The 22,453-nt window shown below is 50.4% G+C and overlaps 1 protein-coding gene across 1 annotated transcript in view; it reads right to left on the bottom strand.

Annotated features, from left to right (window-relative positions):
* Positions 1-21,321, bottom strand: part of PIP5K1C (phosphatidylinositol-4-phosphate 5-kinase type 1 gamma) — a 41,806-nt gene extending 20,485 nt beyond the window's left edge. Inside the window, exons 1-6 of the mRNA XM_065422321.1 lie at positions 20,857-21,321; positions 20,315-20,495; positions 7,389-7,420; positions 2,446-2,538; positions 1,962-2,092; positions 1,156-1,273 (exon numbers count right to left, since the gene is read on the bottom strand). Coding sequence (XP_065278393.1) covers positions 1,156-1,273; positions 1,962-2,092; positions 2,446-2,538; positions 7,389-7,420; positions 20,315-20,495; positions 20,857-21,321 — 1,020 coding nt within the window. The remainder of the gene's footprint in view (positions 1-1,155; positions 1,274-1,961; positions 2,093-2,445; positions 2,539-7,388; positions 7,421-20,314; positions 20,496-20,856) is intronic.
* Positions 21,322-22,453: the final 1,132 nt, after the last annotated feature.

Below are 22,453 nucleotides of genomic sequence, written 5' to 3'. Positions count from 1 at the left end.
AGCCAACTTTAACGCTTAAGTTTGACCTACGCTTAAGTTTTAAACTGACGTTGCTCAGGGGTAGGAAAAGTTCACAACAGACACTGTAGTTAAGCCCTATCCCCTAGTGTGGGCACAACTAGGTAGACGGAAGAATTCTTCCGTCATTAGCTACCACCTCTCAGAGAGGTGAATTAACTACAGCGATGGGAAAACCCCTTTGTCACAGTAGGAAGCAGCTACACTACAGCAGCGCCGTAGCTGTGTCACTCCAGCACCCATAGTGTAGACATGGCCTTAGTCTATGCCAAATCCAGTCACTGACCTGACGGGAGAATACTGGTTAGCCCTGACAAGCCATTTCAGCTCTAGGAGAGCAAGTTAGAGTCTATTCTGATTTTCACATTACCAAGTGTTAACTACTCTCAGATTGTTAAATCTTTATTACTGGGGATGATGCCTGAGGCAGAAAACATCTTCCCTGAGGTCCCGAAGGAGTTTAGAATACTCATCTTTTTTCTTGTAGACAGAGTGCATTTGTTGCATTATCAGTGAGTAATAGATATGGAACCCCACCATATCATTTTAACCAAATGCACTTTAAAGACTCCATGACAGTAGATTATTCTATTCTTCCTTTCACAGAGGGTGCCCTAATAGACCTCATTCACTGGGAATGGACTCAGCAAACCAAAGCAGAAATACCAGAAGACCAGGAGCCTCTCAGACCCACACTTCCAGCTGGTCTTTCTCCCCGATTGTACAAGAGAAGCACCCCCACAGACTTCCTCACATTTGGGATCTGCTTGATGTACAGGATCAGAGATTCTCTCTAATCCCAGTACTTACCTCAGTCTCCAGCTACCAAATATTAGGTGGGGGATGTTTGGCTTTCTTCTCTATGTTCTCGCCTCAAATTGGACTTCAACTGCCCCTGTGATATTGACCCAATCACTTGACTCCATGCCTCAGTTTCCCCCAGCTATTATCTGGAGACTGAATTTAACAAAAATCCAAGGAAACCCCCTAATCCCGTGCAGCTGACTGGTCACATATCAGTCTGTGGTATGGCGTTCCCCCATCTTCACTTTTGCTGAGGCTTCAAATAAAGCAGTTATATCCAAGCCCATTCATACCTAGTACTAACCCCAGAGAAATAAAGAACTCCACACATACCAAATAATCATCTGGACGAATTCCAAAGAGCTCCCGGAAGTACCGAAAAGCCACGGGTGCATAGGTTTTGAACCTGAAGTCAGGGTAGTGGTGAGCTGGAGTGAGGTTACTTCCTTCACTGCATGGCAAGGATACAAAAAGAGCAGGCATGTTATTTCACACTAACGCCTCGCGTACTCGCACAGTCACACCCAGACAGTTAATAGATATGAAAAAAAGGCAAATTGAGCTTTGTAAAAAGGCATCCCAAGAAGCCACCAGCCTAAACACAAAGATCTTGCCTGACCTCATCAGGACATTAACAAAAAGATCTAATATTTTAACCATCTGGCAAGGAAACACTCACTCCTTGGGAAGAGAGAATAGAAGTTTGCAAGGCTAGACGTATTTACATACAGAATCGAGATTCTGTAAGCCCTGCACATGAACAGCTCAGCCATGCAATAGCTGAAGTGGTCCAATGAACATTGTTGGCTCAGAGGGTTTCTTCAGTACAAAGATAACATAACATCTGGAGGTGAAAATTCCACGTAGGTAGGTTAAAAAGGACGACAATTATAAAGGCAATGAAAGCTTCAAGGCTAACAAGCCCAGTAAGCAGATATATCACAGCCCATAGTAAATCTAACCCCATCTCTTGAGCTGCAGCACCATGATTTCTAATGCTTCCAGTAATGTGCTGGTAAGAAATAGGTGCACACTTGAATTCTGAGGGCCCACCTTTCTGCTTACAGTGAAGCCCCTTTAAATCAGCATGATGAAAGGAAACAGCCAGCCCCTGCATTTTGTTTCACTTGTCCACTTACCTGGGGAAGAAAATGCTCTCCACCACATAAAAATCCTGCATCAGGACGTCTCTCTCTGGCTTGGAGCTCAGGTTCCCCACCGTGTAACCAATACCCAGCTGGATGGCCCCCTTCAGAGTGGTCGAAGTGGTCTAGCAGAAGGAAGAGAGCAGTCAGTGCACATTCACCGTAAGTTACAGCAACAGCCCCCACATATAGGTAACCTTGCTGCTCTGTGATCATGCTGATGTGGGAGGTGTCAGATATTAGCTGCTTTGTAAGAGGCCAACCTATAGACTGCCTCAGGTTTCTATAGAATGACAGTTGTAAAATGCTTGTAGCGTGTAAGGTCAGCACAATACACTGCAGGGAAATCTAATCAAATTGGTTGGCCAATTGCACACCTATATTCCCCATTTGTTTCTTGATTCTAGTCTATTCTATTCTCAACCTCCCACTTGTATGTGTGGCCACTACCCTCCAGAAATCAAGCAAGAGATGAAACCTTTTTGTAGGTAGTTTCGCCAGAAGCATCAACTCCTCGATGACCTATCTTCTTCCCTTGGCCAACTCCAGGCTGTCCTGATAATGATGGGGCCTGGGAAAGAGAAGTTTTCAGGTCAAAGTGGTGAAGAAAAGCTACGCTAGCGGAAGGAAGAGAAGAGGCACAGTGGCACAGCTGTGGTTATAAGGAATGCAATGATCTGCATTTATTCCTGTGCAGAGTGCATACAGATGTATTTGGCACCAGCAAGCTTTAAACACTAAATTATACATCCGCTGGCTATCAACTCCCCTCTCATTCTGAGGGGTTTGTTTCTCACACACAGGACTGTGGATCTTGACATACTGGGAGGAGGGATGGTCTTGGGTTAAGACACTGGATTGGGGACTCAGTTCTAGGTTTGTTTCCCAGCTCCATCAGACTCCCTGTGTAAAAGCCAGAAAGGACCATCATGATCCTCTGACTGCCTGTATAACAACTGAAGGCAAAACAATTAATTTCAGTGCCTCGGTTCCCCATTTGTAAAACTGGCGATACTTCCCCACCTCACAGGGTAATGGGAGAATAACTGCATTCATGTTTGTGGGGTGCTCAGGCACTGTGGGGATGTGAATCAAATACTAGCCAGACTGATCAGTCTTTAAACACCCCATTCAGATAAGTATCAGGCCATTTGGGCTTCAGAGCTCAAAGCCAACCCCTTATACTCCATCTGAAAACCAGCAAGCAGAGTGGATAACGAATCACCAGTGTTGTGTTCATGGGGAGATACTTCACTTAAGCAAGCTGCTGTTTACAATTGATTCACCAAGCCAGGTGAATTGCTGTAATTGTAGCAGTTTCCTCCAGAAAGGTAGCCAAGGTGTGTAAAGTGCGGTCTGAGTGCCAACACTAAAACCATCGATCGCTATCCCCTCCGCTCTTCTGTCCCATCTCTTCTCCATCTGCTCCTTCCAGAATCAGCAGCAGAGCTGTACACATCGAGCCAACTGCACATCGTAAAATTCAAGGCAGTGTTTCTCTGCAGTCCCATCCACCTATAAACATCTCTGCCTTGGAGTGCTGCTTGAATGACTCTGCAGCTGCCCACTACCCACGGCGATTGAGAAGCGTCACGGGCAGCCAGCAACATCCAGTGGACTCACCATGTACATTTAGGGGGAGAAATCGTGCTTGAGCATTCTGCTTCTGTGAAGCCACTAACAAACAAGAGCCAGACCTTTAGACAGGACTCATCTAGGCACAATATGTAATGACCCAAGGCAGTCTCTCATGGAGGAACACTACATCAGTGGTATTGGTCTATGCTGCTGCACTTGACAATTTATCAACACTGATGTTTACAATAAAGGGAGTGTGATTCTATTCAGACTGCAGCAAAGTATTGCAATATTTCCTTCCAATTACCCAAGCTGCTAGAGTGCCTTCTGGACAGGACCAACTGGATGCCTTTACTTCTTTCTATAAAGATCTATGTAGTCTTGGACATTTCTACAGCAGACTCCAGCCATTCTGACTACCATTACTCCACACATGTAGTTAACGTTACATTTTGCATCTTCCCCCCCAATGACCTCAAAACTCACTACAAATATGAATTAAACCGTTGCAATCCCACCCCATGCTGTGGGTAATTAACCCCATTTTACACACTGACCAACAATGGCACAGACAGGTTACGTGACTGAAGTCACACAGCAAGTAAGAGTTGGGGATAGAGGGCAGGGGCTCGACCCCCAGGCCCTTGTTCTAACCATCACAGAGCATTTCCTGTCCCAGAGAGGACTGGATATTTATTTGTGCAATGAAAGAAGGAGTTAGCCTGTCCAGAAGTTTAATTTCCCACTAGGTGTTGATTTGGGGGTGTGAGAATGGCTCTCATACTCCCAGAGCCATCGCTTTATAGAAAATTATAATTATTGTTAAATGAGGGCCCATCACGGTATCTGGGTGCCTACAAACAATGACCCCCCACCAATCCTTATTACTCAAAGTCTGACACAGCTGGACCAAACAAAAATTGGCTGAACACTGCCCTAGAAATCTGGTGCCAGCGCACGGGATCCTCCCTGCTGCCAACTGTGGTGTTTAACTCCAGAAAGCAAGAGCGACTTAGCAAACTATAACCTATCGTAGCTAATGAGTGAGAGAGGGGTGATCCCTGGGACCCATCCCCTAGGTAAATTAATAATCCGCTCTTCTACTGTGCTTAGTAACCATCTAGATTTTACATAGTGCTTTTCATCAGATCTCAAAGCATTTTACAAAAGAGGTCAGCATCATTATCCCCATTTTACAGATGGGAAACTGAAGCACGGGGAGGGGAAGGGACTTGCCCAAGGTCTTCCAGCAGGCTAGTGGCAGCGTCAGGAATTTAGAACCCAGGTCTTCCGAGTCTGTCCAGTGCTCTACCCACCTGACCACACGGATACACATTCAGAACTTTACAAATTGCACCTAGAAGCCAATCAATGGTGCACTGGGGAGATACACACACAATATCACACCTCACCCAAGACATTTATAGCAGCTGTTATCATATTTGTTTTATTCTACAACCACTAAATCTGCACAATATTACAGAACAGTTAGCAAAGGGAGAAAAATTAAAGCACAAACAAGAGCCAGATGGATTTTCAGGTGAGATTTCAAAGAGTTGATGAGGCGCACACACTCCGTGGCAGCACTCAGAGCTGCGGAGCAGCCTCTTGTACCAAGAGCAGTGGGATTGTCGAAAGGTACAGAGACAAGTGGTAGGTGAGTAGCGCCACTGAGTGTGTGTGGGGGGCGGAAGAGATGCTATATTTGCATAGCTTCTATGTATCACAGGCTGTTAAAGCCAGGAGTATACTTTACAAAGGTTTTGCTCTTATCAGTACTTCATTCTCAGGGGAAAACGCTAGCCAGAGCCAAGAGCTTACTCAGATTCTACAACCAGTGCCAAAAACTGAACCACATGAGCACAGCAGCAGAGAGAGGGTGGGACTGGTCGCTACAATGGGTAGCATGGACTAGAAATCTGGTAACTGAAGTAGCAAACTGAATAAATATTTCAAGGCCTGATTTTCAGATGAGCACCTGCAGCTCCCATTGACTTTAACTGGAGGATGGGGTCTGAAAATCAGGTTCTCAACATATGTACACACAAGTTCAGTGTCAGCTCTAGGAATTTTATCAGCAGCTTTGCCCATTTCCGATTTAGACTTGCGTGCTGTTTAGTGAAGCACAATTTATTGGGATCTCTATTCTAATAAAGATACAAAATGTGCTTTGCTTGGAGAGGTAACTTGCTTTTCCACCTGAGCGTTCAAATACTTAGATGGGGGCCAGTTTCAGTAGATACATTTGTTGTGTTAGACTACAGGAGCTTGAGTTGCTCAGGACTGGTGAAGAGTTAAAGAGCTTTGACCAGAAGGTCAGGGATTTAATTTTGGGCCTGCATTGGTAGCAAACTGCTTACATGGCTTTCATCACTGTAGTAATAAAATCCTTAAGACTATCTTCTCAAAACCCCTGAGAGGTAGGGACATTTCATCCCCACTGGACAGTTAGGAGGGATAGCTCAGTGGTTTGAGCATTGGCCTGCTAAACCCAGGATTATGAGTTCAATCCTTGTTGGGGCCATTTAGGGAATTGGGGTAAAGATCTGTCTGGGGAGTGGTCCTGCTTTGAGCAGAGGGTTGGACTAGATGACCTCCTGAGGTCCTTTCCAACCCTGATATTCTATGAAATAGATTAAGTGACTTGTCCAAGGTCATACAGAAAGGTTGAGGCAGGAATGGAATTTTGATCTCTTGAGTCCCAACTCAGAGCCCAGTGGAGAGCAATGGAGTACTGGTGAGATGGCCCACCTCAGATCGATCGATCTATATCTCTCTCTCTCTCTCTCTCACACACCCCCACACCCACCCCCCCACCCCCACACACGCTGAAAGCCTGTGCTATCAAAGTCATATTGTAAAAAAAGCCAAAAATGTCCAAGAAGTTAAAAATTGGACACTAACAGACTGTGAATCCCAGTGATTGAACCTGCTGAACTGTGACAGTTGGGCCCAGAAATCCATCTGTACACTTTCCCCACATACAACCAATGAAATTGTTGCATGAAAATTATCTGTAGAGTAAGGGTGGTGATGGGTTGAGATTCTGCTGTTATTGCAATGGTCTAGGATCCTTGACTTGGCACAGATACATGTGGCTAAAAGTGGCTTACTGTAGCTAAAAGCCCATGCTCTCACACAGGTGTAATTTGTAGAGTCAAAATAGCTGAGAACTTGAACTGATCAGTAACAAATCCCAGTGATGATTCAATCTGCTGATACTCTAAATAAAAAGAATTCTCAGCCATGCTTGTAGCAATTTCCAGTGCTCCACACTGACTCAAAAAAACCGAGGAGTCCTTGTCGCACCTTAGAGACTAACAAATTTATTTGGGCATAAGCTTTCGTGGGCTAGAACCCACTTCATCAGATGTATGAAGTGAAAAATACAGGAGCAGGTATAAATACATGAAAGGACATTCTAGCCTTCAGAGTGAGAATCCCTGAATATTACATAGATTAATTGGTGGGTCTCAGTCCAGTTCCAAATGGTCATATCAACACCACAAAATCCATCACCATAATTTGCCCTACCACTGCCAGTCAGCAGACAGAAGGGCTGAATGGATCATGAAAAATACCCTCCCCCAGATGTGATCACTATAGGTCAAAACACCCCACCCCTCAATGCCTTGCCCTGCTGCCAACCATGCTGTAGGAAGATAGAGGACCTCATTCTCCTAGGCTGCCAACCTGGCACCTTCATCAACACCAAGATTTACTTAAAAAACCATGACTCTTCCACCTTGCACATTCCTCCATTTCAACTGTGCGCCATAAAAGCTCTATTTGTGTTCTCTCTCCCCCTCTGCAGAAGGTTTTAAACAGCAGTATGCAACTCACCTCAGTGAGGGCCGTCTTCTTCAGTGCCAGACCTGAGGAGAGAAGAACAGTAGGTCAGTAGGAGGATGGTCACAGGCTCTTTGCAGGTGCATTTATCCCAACAGCTGATCAGTCAAGCAAATTGCCAGAAAAAACAAGGCAGTAATTTTTTGCCCAGCTTTCATTTCTGCAAGCGCAGGGGTCCCAAGTTAAAGAACAAGCCTGGACAACTTGGCTTTTAGAAGCTCATAGGGTGCCTATGTCTTCTTTTCTAGCTCTCGGTGGGGTTTTTACTCTAAAAATGTTATGTCAACTATGTAACTTTCCCCCACTTCTTGCTGCTCCTCCAGTAATGGGACTGGGCTACACTGAAGAATTATTTAATTAAAGCCCAAAGAGAAGCCCAAAGAGGCTTTTATGATGCTCTCTTCTAGCCACTCAACAAGAGGAAAGACTGGTCTGAATGGAGCCCCAGATCTACTTAAAGAACCCCACACCCACTAATGCATTAGCCTTCATAGCACCCTGGGGAGGAAGAAAGTATTATTCCCATTTTACAGACAAGGAACTGAGGCACAGATTAAATGACTTGCCTAAGGTCACACAGGAAGGCAAAGTCTGAGCATGTCCCACTAGCACCTTAACACAAGCCCGTCCTTTTCCCACCCTAGCTGTAGTCAAACTTCGCAGACTGAGCCACGCACGTTTCTAAATGAGAACAGCCCCGTTTGCTGTCTGAACCAGAGCACACTAACAGAACAAGGGGCCGTTAGAATGGGCTAATGCAGCACTATTGAATTTTCATTCAAACAAAAAAACAAGAAAAAAAAAAAAACCCCAAGCAGTTATGTGCACGGTATCAACAGCTCAACCGGCCCTAGTTCTGGAGAGTTATGGCTTTCATGAAGCTGACCCTGGATGACTTCACGCATCAGGAACCGTTCAAAAAGAAGCCCTTTCAGCAATACACCACACCCCCGCAGAGCTGCCCTAAGGGCTTGCAAGTTAAGCAAGTAATCCTCTCCTTACATGGAGAGTTTTGCTGGAAGAGCCAATGTGCTAAATGGGAGGGAAAAGCCCTTTTTAGAAAGAAGAAATAATGGATTTCACTGTGAGGCTGCCTAACTAGCGTTACCTGCTTCCAGTTACACACGGGCCTTGTACACGCTTCCAGGCTGACAGGAACGATAGGATCAGCAGACTATTGAACAATCCTTAATCCTTCTAAATGAAGGATTTCATGTTGCAAAGCAGAACACTGAAATTCACTCTGCACAGAACAAAGGCTTCATACACACAGCCTCCCCTCCCCACTTAACCTGCCCTTGAACTACCAGGCAGACATGTAACTGATGCAGCTCCTGCTTATGGCCTAAATGCAGATTTCCTACAGTCTAAGGAGTAGCTGTTTCAGCAAGGCAGGAGGAGCAAGAGGATGTTTCTGTCCAAGAGCAGTGCAGGCCAAGGGAGCCAGCGCTGCTGATCAGACTTTCCCATTCGGTCAGACATTATGGAACTATCACAGCTTGACCCAAAAGCTCTTCAGGATAAGAGGGGATGCTCGCAGTAAGTTGGGATGTGTCATGCCCACCCATCTTGAAGAGCTGAGAGAGATTCAACCAAGTGGCAGTACTACAAGATCTGGTTCAAAATTAGTATGAACAAGAACTGAGATTAGCAGGAACATCCTAATACCATGCTGATGCCACAACAATGCATCTACAGGGTCCTATGACAAGGGCACCCTTCCTTCCGTTATATTTCAGGAAACAGATCTCACAACAGAAAGAAAAGTGCTTCCTGCTGGTCGCCAGGGGCTGGGCCCTTTCTGAACAGATGCTAGAATGGGGTGGGCCAACTTTCTGGCCTGAGGCCCACATGGGGATTCCGAAACTGTATGGAGGGCCGGGTAGGGAAGGCTGTGCCTCCCCAAACAGCCTGGCCCCCTCAAAACTCCCCCCCCATCTAACCCCCCGCTACTTGTCCCCTGACCGCCCGCTACCGGGAACCTCCACCCCTGACTGCCCCCTATCCAAACCCCCGCCCCCGCTCCCTGTCCCGACTGCCCCGCCCCCTATCCACACCCCCGCCCCAACAGGCCCCCTGGGACTCCCATGCCTATCCAACCTGCCCTGTTCCTCGTCCCCTGACCGCTCCCCCTCACAACCTCTGCCCCATCCAACTGCTCCCTGTCCCCTGACTGCCCCCCAGGACCTCCTGCCCCTTATCCAACCCCCCCTCCCTGCCCCCTTACCATGCCACTCAGAGCAACAGGACTGGCAACCATGCCACCTGGCTGGAGCCAGCCACGCTGCAGTGCTGCCCGGCAGAAGATCGCAGTGCCGCCGCCCAGAGCGCTGGCGGCACGGCGAGCTGAGGCTGCGGGGGGACAGTAGGGTAGGGGCCGGAGGCTAACCTCACTGGCCGGGAGCTCAAGGGCCGGGCAGGATGGTCCCACTGGCCGGATGTGGCCCGTGGGCCGTAGTTTTCCCACTTTTGTGCTAGAAGATGATCTCATTTGTTTATAAATATTCCTAGTGAAGACCAAGCCAAATTTTTACCACTGCATCCACGGCCCAAGATCCACGTGTTAGCAATATGAGGAGACCTAGCATCAACAGGCCAATAGTGGCTTCCATGGAACAGGTCTAGGCAACCTGGTGCTTTGAATGGTGATGGCAGGCTGACCACCCCCGATGTTGCTAGCACAGCTGGAGCTGAACCGGCCGTAGGTAGATTGCCCTAGGCAAACAGAACCGCTTATATCAGGGGTCGGCAACCTTTCAGAAGTGGTGTCAAGTTTTCATTTATTCACTTTAATTTAAGGTTTTCCGTGCCAGTCATACAGTTTACATTTACAGGGGCTGGCGGATGGAACCCCAGACCCACAGTGGGGGCCGGCGGACAGAACCCTAGACCAGCAGCGGGTTGAGCTCGCTGCCGGTCCGGGGTTCCGTCCATCCAGGCCAGCAGCCGGGACCCCAGGCCGGCAGCAGAGCCCCTGGGACCGGTGGCCTGGACCCTGGCTGGCAGGGGGCCGGCGGACGGAACCCCAGGCCGGCAGCAGAGTGCCACTGAAAATCAGCTCGCATGCCGCCTTTGGCACGCGTGTCATAGGTTGCCGACCCGTGGCTTATATCTTATTCAAGTGCAACAGGGAAATGACGAGTAGGAAGGATGAGCAGAAAGACTAACTTCTGCTAGGATGACGAGCAGTCAAAAAATCCTTTCACAACCTTTCTAGGTCACAACATGGTCTCCTGTGTGCCTGTGCGGCTTAGCCTGATCGTAAATTCCTCAGGACAAGGCCCCTCTTCGCAATGCCAACACACACGCCATCTACTTGAAGGCATGATTCAAAGGGCCAGATTCTGCTCCCAGTTACACCAGCGTAGCCTTGTTGAAGTCAATGGAGGTGAACAGTGTAACAGAGCAGAATTTGAGCCTGAGGGGCTACGTTTTCTGTGCTGACTGTAGGAAGGTAGAGGCTAAGGCCCCTTTTGCTACAGCTTTGTATTCCACGGGAGTTAATCTTTCTGCACATTGTCCGAATTCCAGAGCAAGAGATTATCTTTAATTTTGTGATAATTACCACAAGCTGCTTTAGTGCCCAGCATCTGGAGTGTCTAATGTGGTCTGTGTTCCAAGTGCAGAGTCCACACTGATTGTCTGGAGTAGGGGTGATCAAACCAACCACCTGGGGCAAGGGATCACGGCTCTTCGGAACAAATTTTGTTTCGGGGGACAACAGCGTTGACAGGAAAAATCGGCTTTCAAAATAAACCAACTAGTCTGGGCAGAAACTGAAAGTATTCCATTGGCTACTCAGTGTGCAGCATTAGGCTGTGCTTATCTCTTAAGTAAGCTGACAGATGGCCTGGTGAAAAAAAAACTGACAACTTTAGCTCCAGGGGTAATACAGCCACGAAACACAGCACTTGGATTTATGGATGAGTTGGAGCTCTCCTTTAGGAAGTTTCCACACTGAACAAGCTAATGTAACTCGAGAAGTCCATATTCACACTTGGAGTTGCAGCTAGCAAGAGATGTTAAGAGTAACAAGAAGGGTTTCTTCAGGTATGTTAGCAACAAGAAGAAAGTCAAGGAAAGTGTGGGCCCCTTACTGAATGAGGGAGGCAACCTAGTGACCGAGGATGTGGAAAAAGCTAATGTACTCAATGATTTTTTTTGCCTCTGTCTTCACAAACAAGGTCAGCTCCCAGACTGCTGCACTGGGCAGCACAATATGGGGAGAAGGTGACCAGCCCTCTGTGGAGAAAGAAGTGGTTCGGGACTATTTAGAAAAACTGGACGTGCACAAGTCCATGGGGCCGGATGCGCTGCATACGAGGGTGCTAAAGGAGTTGGTGGATGAGATTGCAGAGCCATTAGCCATTATTTTTGAAAACTCATGGCGATCGGGGGAGGTCCCGGATGACTGGAAAAAGGCTAATGTAGTGCCCATCTTTAAAAAAGGGAAGAAGGAGGATCCGGGGAACTACAGGCCAGTCAGCCTCACCTCAGTCCCTGGAAAAATCATGGAGCAGGTCCTCAAGGAATCAATTATGAAACACTTAGAGGAGAGGAAAGTGATCAGAAACAGTCAGCATGGATTCACCAAGGGGAAGTCGTGCCTGACTAACCTAATTGCCTTCTATGATGAGATAACTGGCTCTGTGGATGAGGGGAAAGCAGTGGATGTGTTATTCCTTGACTTTAGCAAAGCTTTTGATACGGTGTCCCACAGTATTCTTGCTGCCAAGTTAAAGAAGTATGGGCTGGATGAATGGACTGTAAGGTGGATAGAAAGCTGGCTAGCTCGTCGGGCTCAACGGGTAGTGATCAATGGCTCCATGTCTAGTTGGCAGCCAGTTTCAAGCGGAGTGCCCCAAGGGTCGGTCCTGGGGCCGGTTTTGTTTAATATCTTTATTAATGATCTGGAGGATGGTGTGGACTGCACTCTCAGCAAGTTTGCTGATGACACTAAACTAGGAGGCGTGGTAGATACACTACAGGGTAGGGATCGGATACAGAGGGACCTAGACAAATTAGAGGATTGGGCCAAAAGAAACCTGATGAGGTTCAACAAGGACAAGTGCAGAGTCCTGCACCTAGGACGGAAGAATCCTATGCACTGCTACAGACTAGGGACCGAGTGGCTAGGTAGCAGTTCTGCAGAAAAGGACCTAGGGGTCACAGTGGACGAGAAGCTGGATATGAGTCAACAGTGTGCTCTTGTTGCCAAGAAGGCTAACGGCATTTTGGGCTGTATAAGTAGGGGCATTGCCAGCAGATCGAGGGACGTGATCGTTCCCCTTTATTCGACATTGGTGAGGCCTCATCTGGAGTACTGTGTCCAGTTTTGGGCCCCACACTACAAGAAGGATGTGGAAAAATTGGAAAGAGTCCAGTGGAGGGCAACAAAAATGATTAGGGGTCTGGAGCGCATGACTTATGAGGAGAGGCTGAGGGAACTGGGATTGTTTAGTCTCCAGAAGAGAAGAATGAGGGGGGATTTGATAGCAGCCTTCAACTACCTGAAGGGGGGTTCCAAAGAGGATGGAACTCGGCTGTTCTCAATGGTGGCAGATGACAGAACAAGGAGCAATGGTCTCAAGTTGCAGTGCGCGAGGTCTAGGTTGGATATTAGGAAACACTATTTCACTAGGAGGGTGGTGAAGCACTGGAATGCGTTACCTAGGGAGGTGGTGGAGTCTCCTTCCTTGGAGGTTTTTAAGGCCCGGCTTGACAAACCCCTGGCTGGGATGATTTAGTTGGGAATTGGTCCTGCTTTGAGCAGGGGGTTGGACTAGATGACCTCCTGAGGTCCCTTCCAACCCTGATATTCTATGATTCTATGATTCATACGGGAGAATTTTCAAGACAGTCACTTCATACAAAGGCTACTCTACTGTAACTCCAACTCTCTGCCCGTCTCCATCTCAGCCCTCGTTTTTTGCAATGTATGTTCTGTACATTTGAGTGACTTTTTTACAACATTCAGAGCTGAGAATTCTGATTGCAGCACAATGCAATACCCCTTTCTGTTTGATTTAACCCTTAACCCTTCCCTTTCCTGGCTCTTCCTCTGGCTGCTGTCTCAATTTCTGTTTTTTCCAATATAAGCACTCCTTGGGGCAAGGGCTGGATTTATTTCTGAAAGCATCATGCATATTTACAGAGCTATACAGAGAGATTCTGGGGGCTGGCTTCCACTTTTAGCGTTCATTTATGCTGTAACATCCTTGAAAAATCATGTGTATTTAAACTGAGACTAGACACACTGGCAGAGAAATTAGTTGTTTCATTAACAATCAAGCACAAGTTAAAACAACCCCATTTATTATTTGCATCCGACTTCACCAACATCAAGGCAAGTCCCAAAGGACGTATCCTCCTTGCAGTCGAGCAACATCCAGATCGATCTGTAGCTACCTACAACACTAACAAACTACCAATAAGTGGCCCACAAAACACCAGGATACAGGCTGAATTTTCAAAAGCTGCCTATATTGGGTGCCTCACTCCCTTACGTTCTTTTGGAAATCTCAGCCACAGTTGTAATTTGTCTGATTTTTTTTTTTTTAAGGTGTCTACACTATGCACCTTTTAGCAACACAGCTGGGCTGTTACAGCCGTGCCACTAAAAGGTGCGCAGTGTAGCCACTCTTTGTCAGCAGGAGAGAGCTCTCCTGCTGACAAAATAAATCCACCCCCAAGGAGAAGCGGTAGCTTTGTCAGTGGGAGAGCTCTCCCGCTGACAAAGCGCTGTTCGCACCAGCGCTTTTCGTCAGTGAAACGTTTGTCGTTTGGTGAACAACGGAAGTGTGGTGTAGACAGAAATTTGAGCACTCAGATGGCACAAAATTGAGATGTTGAGAACAATATTAATCAAGGAACCAAAGGACATGAAGAGAAGGAGTTCTTGAATTGCCCACATACCAAGGAACCATGCACATTTTTAACCTGTCTAGACAATATGGAGAAGCAAAGAGAGCAACAAGAATACGACGATTTCTTGTTAGAACAGTCAGTTCTAACTGCAGCTTGTTCTGGTCAATATATTACATTACAAAGCACTGGAAGAGAAAGTGGAGAGCACAGAGGTATGAGCTATAAAAAGGGAATGAACACACACATATTATACATGTTATAAGAGAAATATGGTGGGAAGTACTGGAAATGAAACATCCATCTTAAGAGATGGCACTATGCTGTTCTTTTCCATCAGAGACTGATCTTAAAAAGAAATTAAGGAAAAAGCAATTTGGAAAAGATGCCAAAAAAGTGCTTCTCATGCTGAGACTCATAAGCATCCTAAGTAGACAAGGCAGCCAGGCAAGGCTGTAGAGGAGAAGTCAGTGCAGGCATTCAGAATGCATCCAATGGGAAAGTGGACTGGGATGAAGCCAACCTCAGAGAGCCTCCATCTTGTCCCTACAACATGCAGTCTCAGTTCCTACCCAGCAGCACAGCATGAGGGCAGTAATTAGAGGGAAAACAGAGGAACATCACTCTGAAGGGGAAGCTATTTACAAACTGGCCTTCCCACTGATCTACAATGACCTACTTTGCCTTGTTAAATAGATAAGCCTTCCCTTTAAAAAACAACACAGCTTGCTTAGGATGATATACGTAAAGTAATCCACCATTAAAAAAAAAAAAAATACAGCACATCCCTGCAAGGAGGTGCTGTGGCTAACTGTACCCAGAACAAAGAAAATTCAGCAGTTTATGCCATTTGTGAGCTTACAGAATTAGTGAAGTAAAGCAATTTGAGAGATTGTACTCATTAATGGGGAAAGACAACATAAGATGAGCCTGTAAAAGGCAAGCAAACTGAAATGAATCCATTCTCCCCTAGAGCATTCAGGACAATTCAGTCAGTTACTTTAGATTTGTCTATACATAGGAGTTGCACCTGTTTAACTAACTAGCTATAAAACAAGTCACACCAGTTCAGCTCTGTGTTTAGACAAGCATTCTACAGCACCATAAGTGAGCATGGCGCGTTATAAGCGCCACACAGCTCAAGCCCTGGAGCTTACCATCCAAGCAAGCTGTACTGAAGAGGGTGGAACTGAGTAGCATCCAGCTTTCCATAGCCACTGGCTGGAGCAGGCTGCACAGGAGACTTTCAGAGGCCCCCGGACATGAGTGGCAGCATCAGACTACTTACTTCAATTTGTCCTCTGGAGTAAACAGCCAATCAATCAGCAGAGAGGGAGAATGTCCAGCTACCTCCCAGTCCCACCACTACAGCTGCAACTGCTTGGTCCTCCATACTCCTCTCCTTATCCTCCCTTCCTTCCCTCCTCTATGCCTATTAATTCTTCTACTCCCTGACAGTATGTAAAAACCAACCACCACCACCACCACCTGGAGGAAAAGACGGTTACTTACCTTCTGTAACTGTTGTTCTTCGAGATGTGTTGTTCACGTCCATTCCACATTAGGTGTACGCGCGCCGCGTGCACGAACGTCGGAAACTTTTTCCCTCAGCGGCTCCCGTCGGGCCCGCAGGGTCTCCCTTCCCGCCAGAGCGGCGCCCCGCCCTAGCGTATATATATCCCTGCCGGCTCGACCCTCCCTCAGTTCCTTCTTGCCAGTGACTCCGACAGAGGGGAAGGAGGGTGGGAAGTGTAATGGACGTGAACAACACATCTCGAAGAACAACAGTTACAGAAGGTAAGTAACCGTCTTTTCTTCTTCGAGTGCTTGTTCACGTCCATTCCACATTAGGTGACTCACAAGCTTACCATTGGAGGAGGGTAGGAGTCAAGGAATAACTGATTGAAGCACCGCCCTGCCGACCATCGCGTCATCTCTGGTCTGATGGTGGATCGCGTAGTGGGCTGTGAAGGTATGCACCGACGACCAGGTGGCTGCCTTGCAGATCTCCTGGAGCGGGACCTGCACCAAGAAGGCCGTCGAGGACGCTTGGGCCCTAGTAGAGTGAGCCCGGATCTGAGGTGCAGGCATGTTGGCGAGCTCGTAGCACGTGCGTATGCAAAGCACGATCCACGCCGACAGGCGTTGCGTCGAAATAGGCTGGCCCTTCATCCGTTCCGCAATGGCCACAAACAGTTGAGTCGATTTGCGGAAAGGCCTGGTACGGTCCAGATAGAAAGCCAACGCCCGCCGAACATCAAGGGTAGGCAGGCTACGATGGCGTGGGTCCGTATGGGGCTTGGGGAAGAACACCGGCAAACAGATGTCCTGCCCCATGTGAAAACTCGTGACCACTTTAGGGAGGAATTTAGGGTGAGGTCTAAGCTGCACCTTATCCTTATGAAAGACAGTATAAGGAGGCTCCGAGGTGAGGGCCCTCAGCTCCGATACCCTCCTAGCCGAGGTGACGGCCACGAGAAACGCGACCTTCCATGAAAGGTGCATGAGGGAGCAAGAGGCCAGGGGTTCAAAGGGGGGCCCCCATGAGCTTAGTGAGGACCAGATTGAGGTCCCACGGGAGTATAGGTGGGCGAGAGTAGGGGAACATCCTCTCCAGCCCCTTGAGGAATCGGACTACAGTGGGGTTGGAGAACACGGACATCCCCGATTCCCCCGGGTGGAACGCCGATATGGCGGCTAGATGCACCTTAATAGAAGCGGGGGCGAGGCCTTGATGCTTGAGGTGCAGCAAGTAGTCCAGAATCAGTGGTATCGAGGCCTGCAAGGGCTGGATGTGCTGAAGCCCACACCATAGGGAGAAGCGTTTCCACTTGGCAAGGTAGGTCGCCCTTGTGGAGGGCTTCCTACTACCAAGGAGGATTTGCTGGACCTCCTGAGAGCACCTGTGCTCCACCTCACTTAGCCAGAGAGAAGCCACGCCGTGAGATGCAGCGATGGCAGGTTCGGGTGGAGCAGGCGACCTCGGTCTTGTGTGATGAGGTCGTGATGGAGGGGGAGGGCTATCGGAGAGGTCACGGACAGTTCTAAGAGAGTTGTAAACCAGTGTTGTCGTGGCCACGCCGGGGCGATGAGAATGACCGTCGCCTTGTCCCTGCGGGTTTTTAGGAGGACCCTGTGGATGAGTGGGAACGGGGGGAAGGCATACCGCAGGCTCCCGCCCCACGGGATTGCAAAGGCGTCTGCCAGAGAGCCCGGACTGCGGTTCTGGAAGGAGCAAAACTGCGGGCACTGGCTGTTGTCCATGGTGGCAAACAGATCCACCTGGGGAAACCCCCACCTCAGGAAGATTGAACGGAGGATGTCCCGTCTCAGCCTCCACTCGTGCATGAGATAGGACCGGCTGAGACGGTCCGCCAAGCCGTTCTGGACCCCGGGGAGATATGCAGCCTGGAGGTGTACTGAATGGGCTATGCAGAAGTTCCAGAGGAGGAGCGCCTCGCGACAGAGAGGAGAGGACCGGGACCCGCCCTGCTTGTTTATGTAAAACATAGCGGTAGTGTTGTCCGTCAGAACTGACACGCCGTGCCCTCTTATGGTGGCGTGAAAGGTCTGGCAGGCGAGGCGAACCGCCCTCAGCTCCTTCAGGTTGATGTGAAGCAACTGTTCCTCCCTGGACCACAAGCCCTGAGTGCGCAGGTCCCCTAGGTGCGCCCCCCAACCCAGGTCCGACGCGTCTGTCACTAACGTCAGAACTGGTTGTGGGGCGGCGAACGGGATCCCCGCACAGACCTGCTGTTGATCGAGCCACCAACGGAGGGCGCTCGATACCCGAGCCAGGATCGTGACGACCATGTCCAATGGGTCGCTGTTGGGGCGATATACTTGGGCCAACCACAGCTGCAGAGGCCGGAGCCTGAGGCGGGCGTGTCCAACTACATGGGTGCATGCCGCCATGTGCCCCAAGAGTTGTAAGCAACATCTGGCCGTGGTCGTGGGGAATCTCTGAATGGAGGTCACGGCCTCCTGGATCGCCAGGAATCGCGATACGGGAAGACTCGCCCGTGCCGCCACCGAGTCCAGGACTGCCCCTATGAACTCCAGTCTCTGTGTGGGGACTAGTGAGGACTTGGGCACATTGACTAACAGGCCGAGTTCGCGGAATACTTGTAGCGCCAGTGCCACGTGAGCGCGAACCTCTGCCTCTGACCGGCCCGCCAGGAGCCAATCGTCTAGGTACGGGTAGACGCGCATCCGTCTTTTTCGAAGGAAGGCCGCCACCACGGACATGCATTTTGTGAAGACACGTGGGGCCGTTGCCAGGCCGAAGGGCAAGACCGTAAACTGAAAATGACGCTGCTGGATGGTGAAGCGCAGGAACCGCCGGTGGGCCGGGCGGATAGCGATGTGAAAGTAAGCGTCTTTCATATCGAGGGCAGTGTACCAATCCCCCGGATCCAGGGAAGGAATGATGGTACCAAGGGAGACCATACGGAAACGTGGTTTTTGCAAGTACTTGTTCAGCTTGCGAAGGTCCAGGATAGGACGGAGGCCCCCTTTCGCTTTGGGAATGAGGAAGTATCTGGAATAGAACCCTTTTCCTCTGAGGTCTGGAGGAACCTCTTCCACCGCCCCTACAGTGAGGAGGGTCTGTACCTCCTGCATGAGAAGTTGCTCGTGAGAGGGGTCCCTGAAGAGGGACGGGGGTGGTGGGTGGGAGGGAGGGGGCGAGGAGAACTGGAGGGTATAGCCTGACTCCACCGTGCGCAGGACCCAATGGTCTGATGTTATATGGGACCAGGCACGGAAAAAACGGGACAGGCGGTCCCTGAAACACAGGGGAGGATCCGGAGAAGAGATAGGTACGCTGTCCTCGATCGCACCTTCAAAATCCCTGCTTATTTCCCGGCTGCGGCTTATTGTTGCCCTGGTTTTGGCCTTGGTTAGGCGTATTGTTGCGCCTACGCCTATTGTCTCTGCCCCGCCTACGGTATGGTTCGTGTCAAGGGCGAGGCTGGTACTGCCTCTGTGGAGGCTGCGGTTTGAAGGGCTTCCTCTGTGTCACAGGGGTATGCATCCCCAAGGACTTGAGGGTAGCCCGCTAGTCCTTGAGGCCATGGAGTCTGGCATCCGTCTGCTCCGAAAACAACCCCGTACCCTCAAACGGAAGGTCTTGGAGGGTGTTTTGCACCTCAGGGGGAAGACCAGAAGCCTGCAGCCACGCTGAGCGCCTCATCACCACGCCGGACGCGATAGTCCTAGCGGCCGCATCAGCCGAGTCGAGCGAGGCCTGTAACGAGGTCTTGGCCACCGCCTTTCCCTCGTCCACTATGGCCGCAAACTCGGGTTGCGATCCCTGAGGCAAGGCATCCTTAAATTTAGACACCGATGCCCAGGAATTAAAATTATGTCTATTGAGGATCGCCTGCTGGTTCGCGATCCGCAACTGGAGGCCTCCCGAAGAGTAGACCTTTCTGCCGAACAAGTCCAATCGTTTCGCCTCCTTGGCCTTGGGGGCTGGGGCCTGCTGGCCATGCCGCTCCCTCTCGTTGACCGCCGAAACGACCAGCGAACATGGGGCTGGATGGGAGAAGAGGAAGTCAAACCCCTTGGATGGGGCAAAATACTTCCTCTCGACGCCCCTTGCCGTCGGCGCAGAGGAGGCTGGCGTCTGCCATACAGTCTTATAATTTGACTGTACCGTCTTTATAAGTGGAAGTGCGATCCTGGAGGGACCCTCCGGGCTGAGAATGTCTACCATGGGGTCCTCCTGCTCAACCGTCTCCTCCGCCTGCAACCCCAAATTGAGGGCCACCCGGCGGAGCAAGTCCTGGTGTGCCCGGTGGTCAATCGGGGGAGGGCCGGACACTGTTGTGCCCGCCACGGCTTCATCCGGTGAGGAGGAGGAGGTCATGGCCTTTTGAGCGTCCTCGTCCTCCTGTAACTCCTCCTCAGCAGGGTGGCCCTCCGGGGTGCGTCCCCTGCCCTGAGTCAGGGACGGTGCCCGGCTCGGTGCCGAGTCCGCCCTCTCTGTGTCAGGTGGTCTGGAGACCGTGGCCTCCGCACGGGGGGCAGGACGGCACCGTGGGGAGCGGGACCGGTCTCCTGAGGGGCCCGATCTCGAGGTTCTGGACGGAGGGCCTTGCTGATGATAGGCCCACGGGGTCCAGAACGGCCACTGTCCCGGATGGCTCCAATGCGGTTGCCAAGAGGCCTCGTGCTCTCTAGCGACGTGCCCTCTGCGGCCATATCTGGAAAGCCCCGAGCCCTCTTCCGACGCTAGGGACGGCGACCTAGAGGGCCACGGCGGTGCCGTGGGGCGGTGCCGGTCCGGTGTCGGTGAGCGGTGCCGTCGGGACCGGGACCGTGAGTAGCGCCGTGCCGATCTGGACCTGGAACGGTACCGTTGACCGCGGGACCGGGAACGGCTGCGGGAGGATGGTCTGGGGAACCTCGCCCTCGAAGCGTCCCGGTGCCTGCTCGAGCCGGGCTGCTGGGACGGTGCCTCGCTCGCGTCGGGGCCTGACTGTTTGGCGGCCCGTTGCGCGGCGGGAAGCCGGGAGTCCACCGAGGCGGAGCTCGACCGGGACCGGCGCTGTGAACGGTGCCGAGATGGCGACCGCGATGGGCGCATCATTGCCGGCTTGCCCTTGGAAGGCAGTCGCGGCGGAATGTCTTTAGCGCGGAGTGTGTTGTCGGAGGACAATTCAATGAGGTCCTTTGCCGCCTCAAACGTGTCCGGGGTGGAGGGCTGTTCCAACAGTTCCTCCAGCCCTTCCTCCTCACTCGACGCGCTTGTCCCGGGGCTCGACGGGCCTTTCGGCGCCGGAGCCACTGGTACCGGGACGTGTATCGGGGCCGTCACGGCCTTGGCCGCACTTGCGGTCTTTGCTGGTGCCACCTTTTTGTGTGGGGAGCGACCCCGGGCCTTGGGCTGGCTCTTGGACTTGGCCGGCGAAGCAGACCGGTGCCGGGCGTGATCTCGCCGTGGCGGCACCGTAGGCTTAGTCTGCACCGCCGGTGTCGGGTCGCGGACCGATGCCGGAGCACTCCGCACCGAAGCCGACGGTACCGTGGAAGCGGAGGGCTGTAACGCCGTCTCCATGAGGAGCTGTTTAAGACGAAAGTCTCTCTCTTTTCTAGTCCTGGGCTTGAAAGCCTTACAAATTTTACAGCGCTCCTTCTGGTGTGCTTCCCCAAGGCAACGGAGACACGACTCGTGCGGGTCGCTCACTGGCATAGGCCTGCGGCACGCGGCACAAGCCTTGAAGCCTTGGGCGTGCGGCATGCCCCGCCGCCCAGGGCCGGTGCCGGGGTTGACCAAACCCCTATCACCAAGATCTTTTTGGTCTTTGTGAAGAACTAATTAACTACTTAACACTTAACTATATATGAACTGATAACTATTGCTAATGGCTATGCTAAGGGACACTCTCAAGCGAGAGACAGAGTTGTTCCAACGTCGCCACGGGCGGTAAGAAGGAACTGAGGGAGGGTCGGGCCGGCAGGGATATATATACGCTAGGGCGGGGCGCCGCTCTGGCGGGAAGGGAGACCCTGCGGGCCCGACGGGAGCCGCTGAGGGGAAAAGTTTCCGACGTTCGTGCACGCGGCGCGCGTACACCTAATGTGGAATGGACGTGAACAAGCACTCGAAGAAGAACTACCATGCCATTAGCCAACCATCATCCTCTGCACTCTGATTTTATGTTGCACACAAGTGTGCTGAAAAATATCCACGCAATCTTCTCCAAAATCCTTCCTGTCCAATGAGCGAAGGAAGACAGAAGTCTATGAAAGTCAACTGCTGGCTCGGTAAAGTAGAGTAGGGGTTTGTTTTGTGGAATGTTGGTCCACCTTCTATGGAGAGAGGGTGCTAGATAGTTTGGATGGCCTCCACCCCAGTAGAAGGGGGAACCAATCACCTTGGGAACAGACTGATCAGAAAAGTCAGGAGGGGGTTAAACTAATAACGAAAGGGGAGGGTAAAAAGAGGGAAAATATCAACACTCCACTGGCACAAATCAAGATGTTGAGAACAATATTAATCAAGGAATCAAAGGACATGAAGAGAAGGAATTCTGGAATTGCCTATACACCAATGCTAGGAGTTTGGGTAACAAACAAGAACTGGAATTGCTCATTTGTGAACATAAATTCGATCCAGGTGGTATTACAGAAATCTGGTGGGATGATCTGCACAACTGGAACGTGAAAATCTATGGTTGAAACCTATT

The sequence above is a fragment of the Emys orbicularis genome, chromosome 24 (genome assembly GCF_028017835.1).
Source record: "Emys orbicularis isolate rEmyOrb1 chromosome 24, rEmyOrb1.hap1, whole genome shotgun sequence".
NCBI classification, from domain to species: Eukaryota; Metazoa; Chordata; order Testudines; family Emydidae; genus Emys; species Emys orbicularis.
This window is presented reverse-complemented; position numbering and strand designations above follow the sequence as displayed.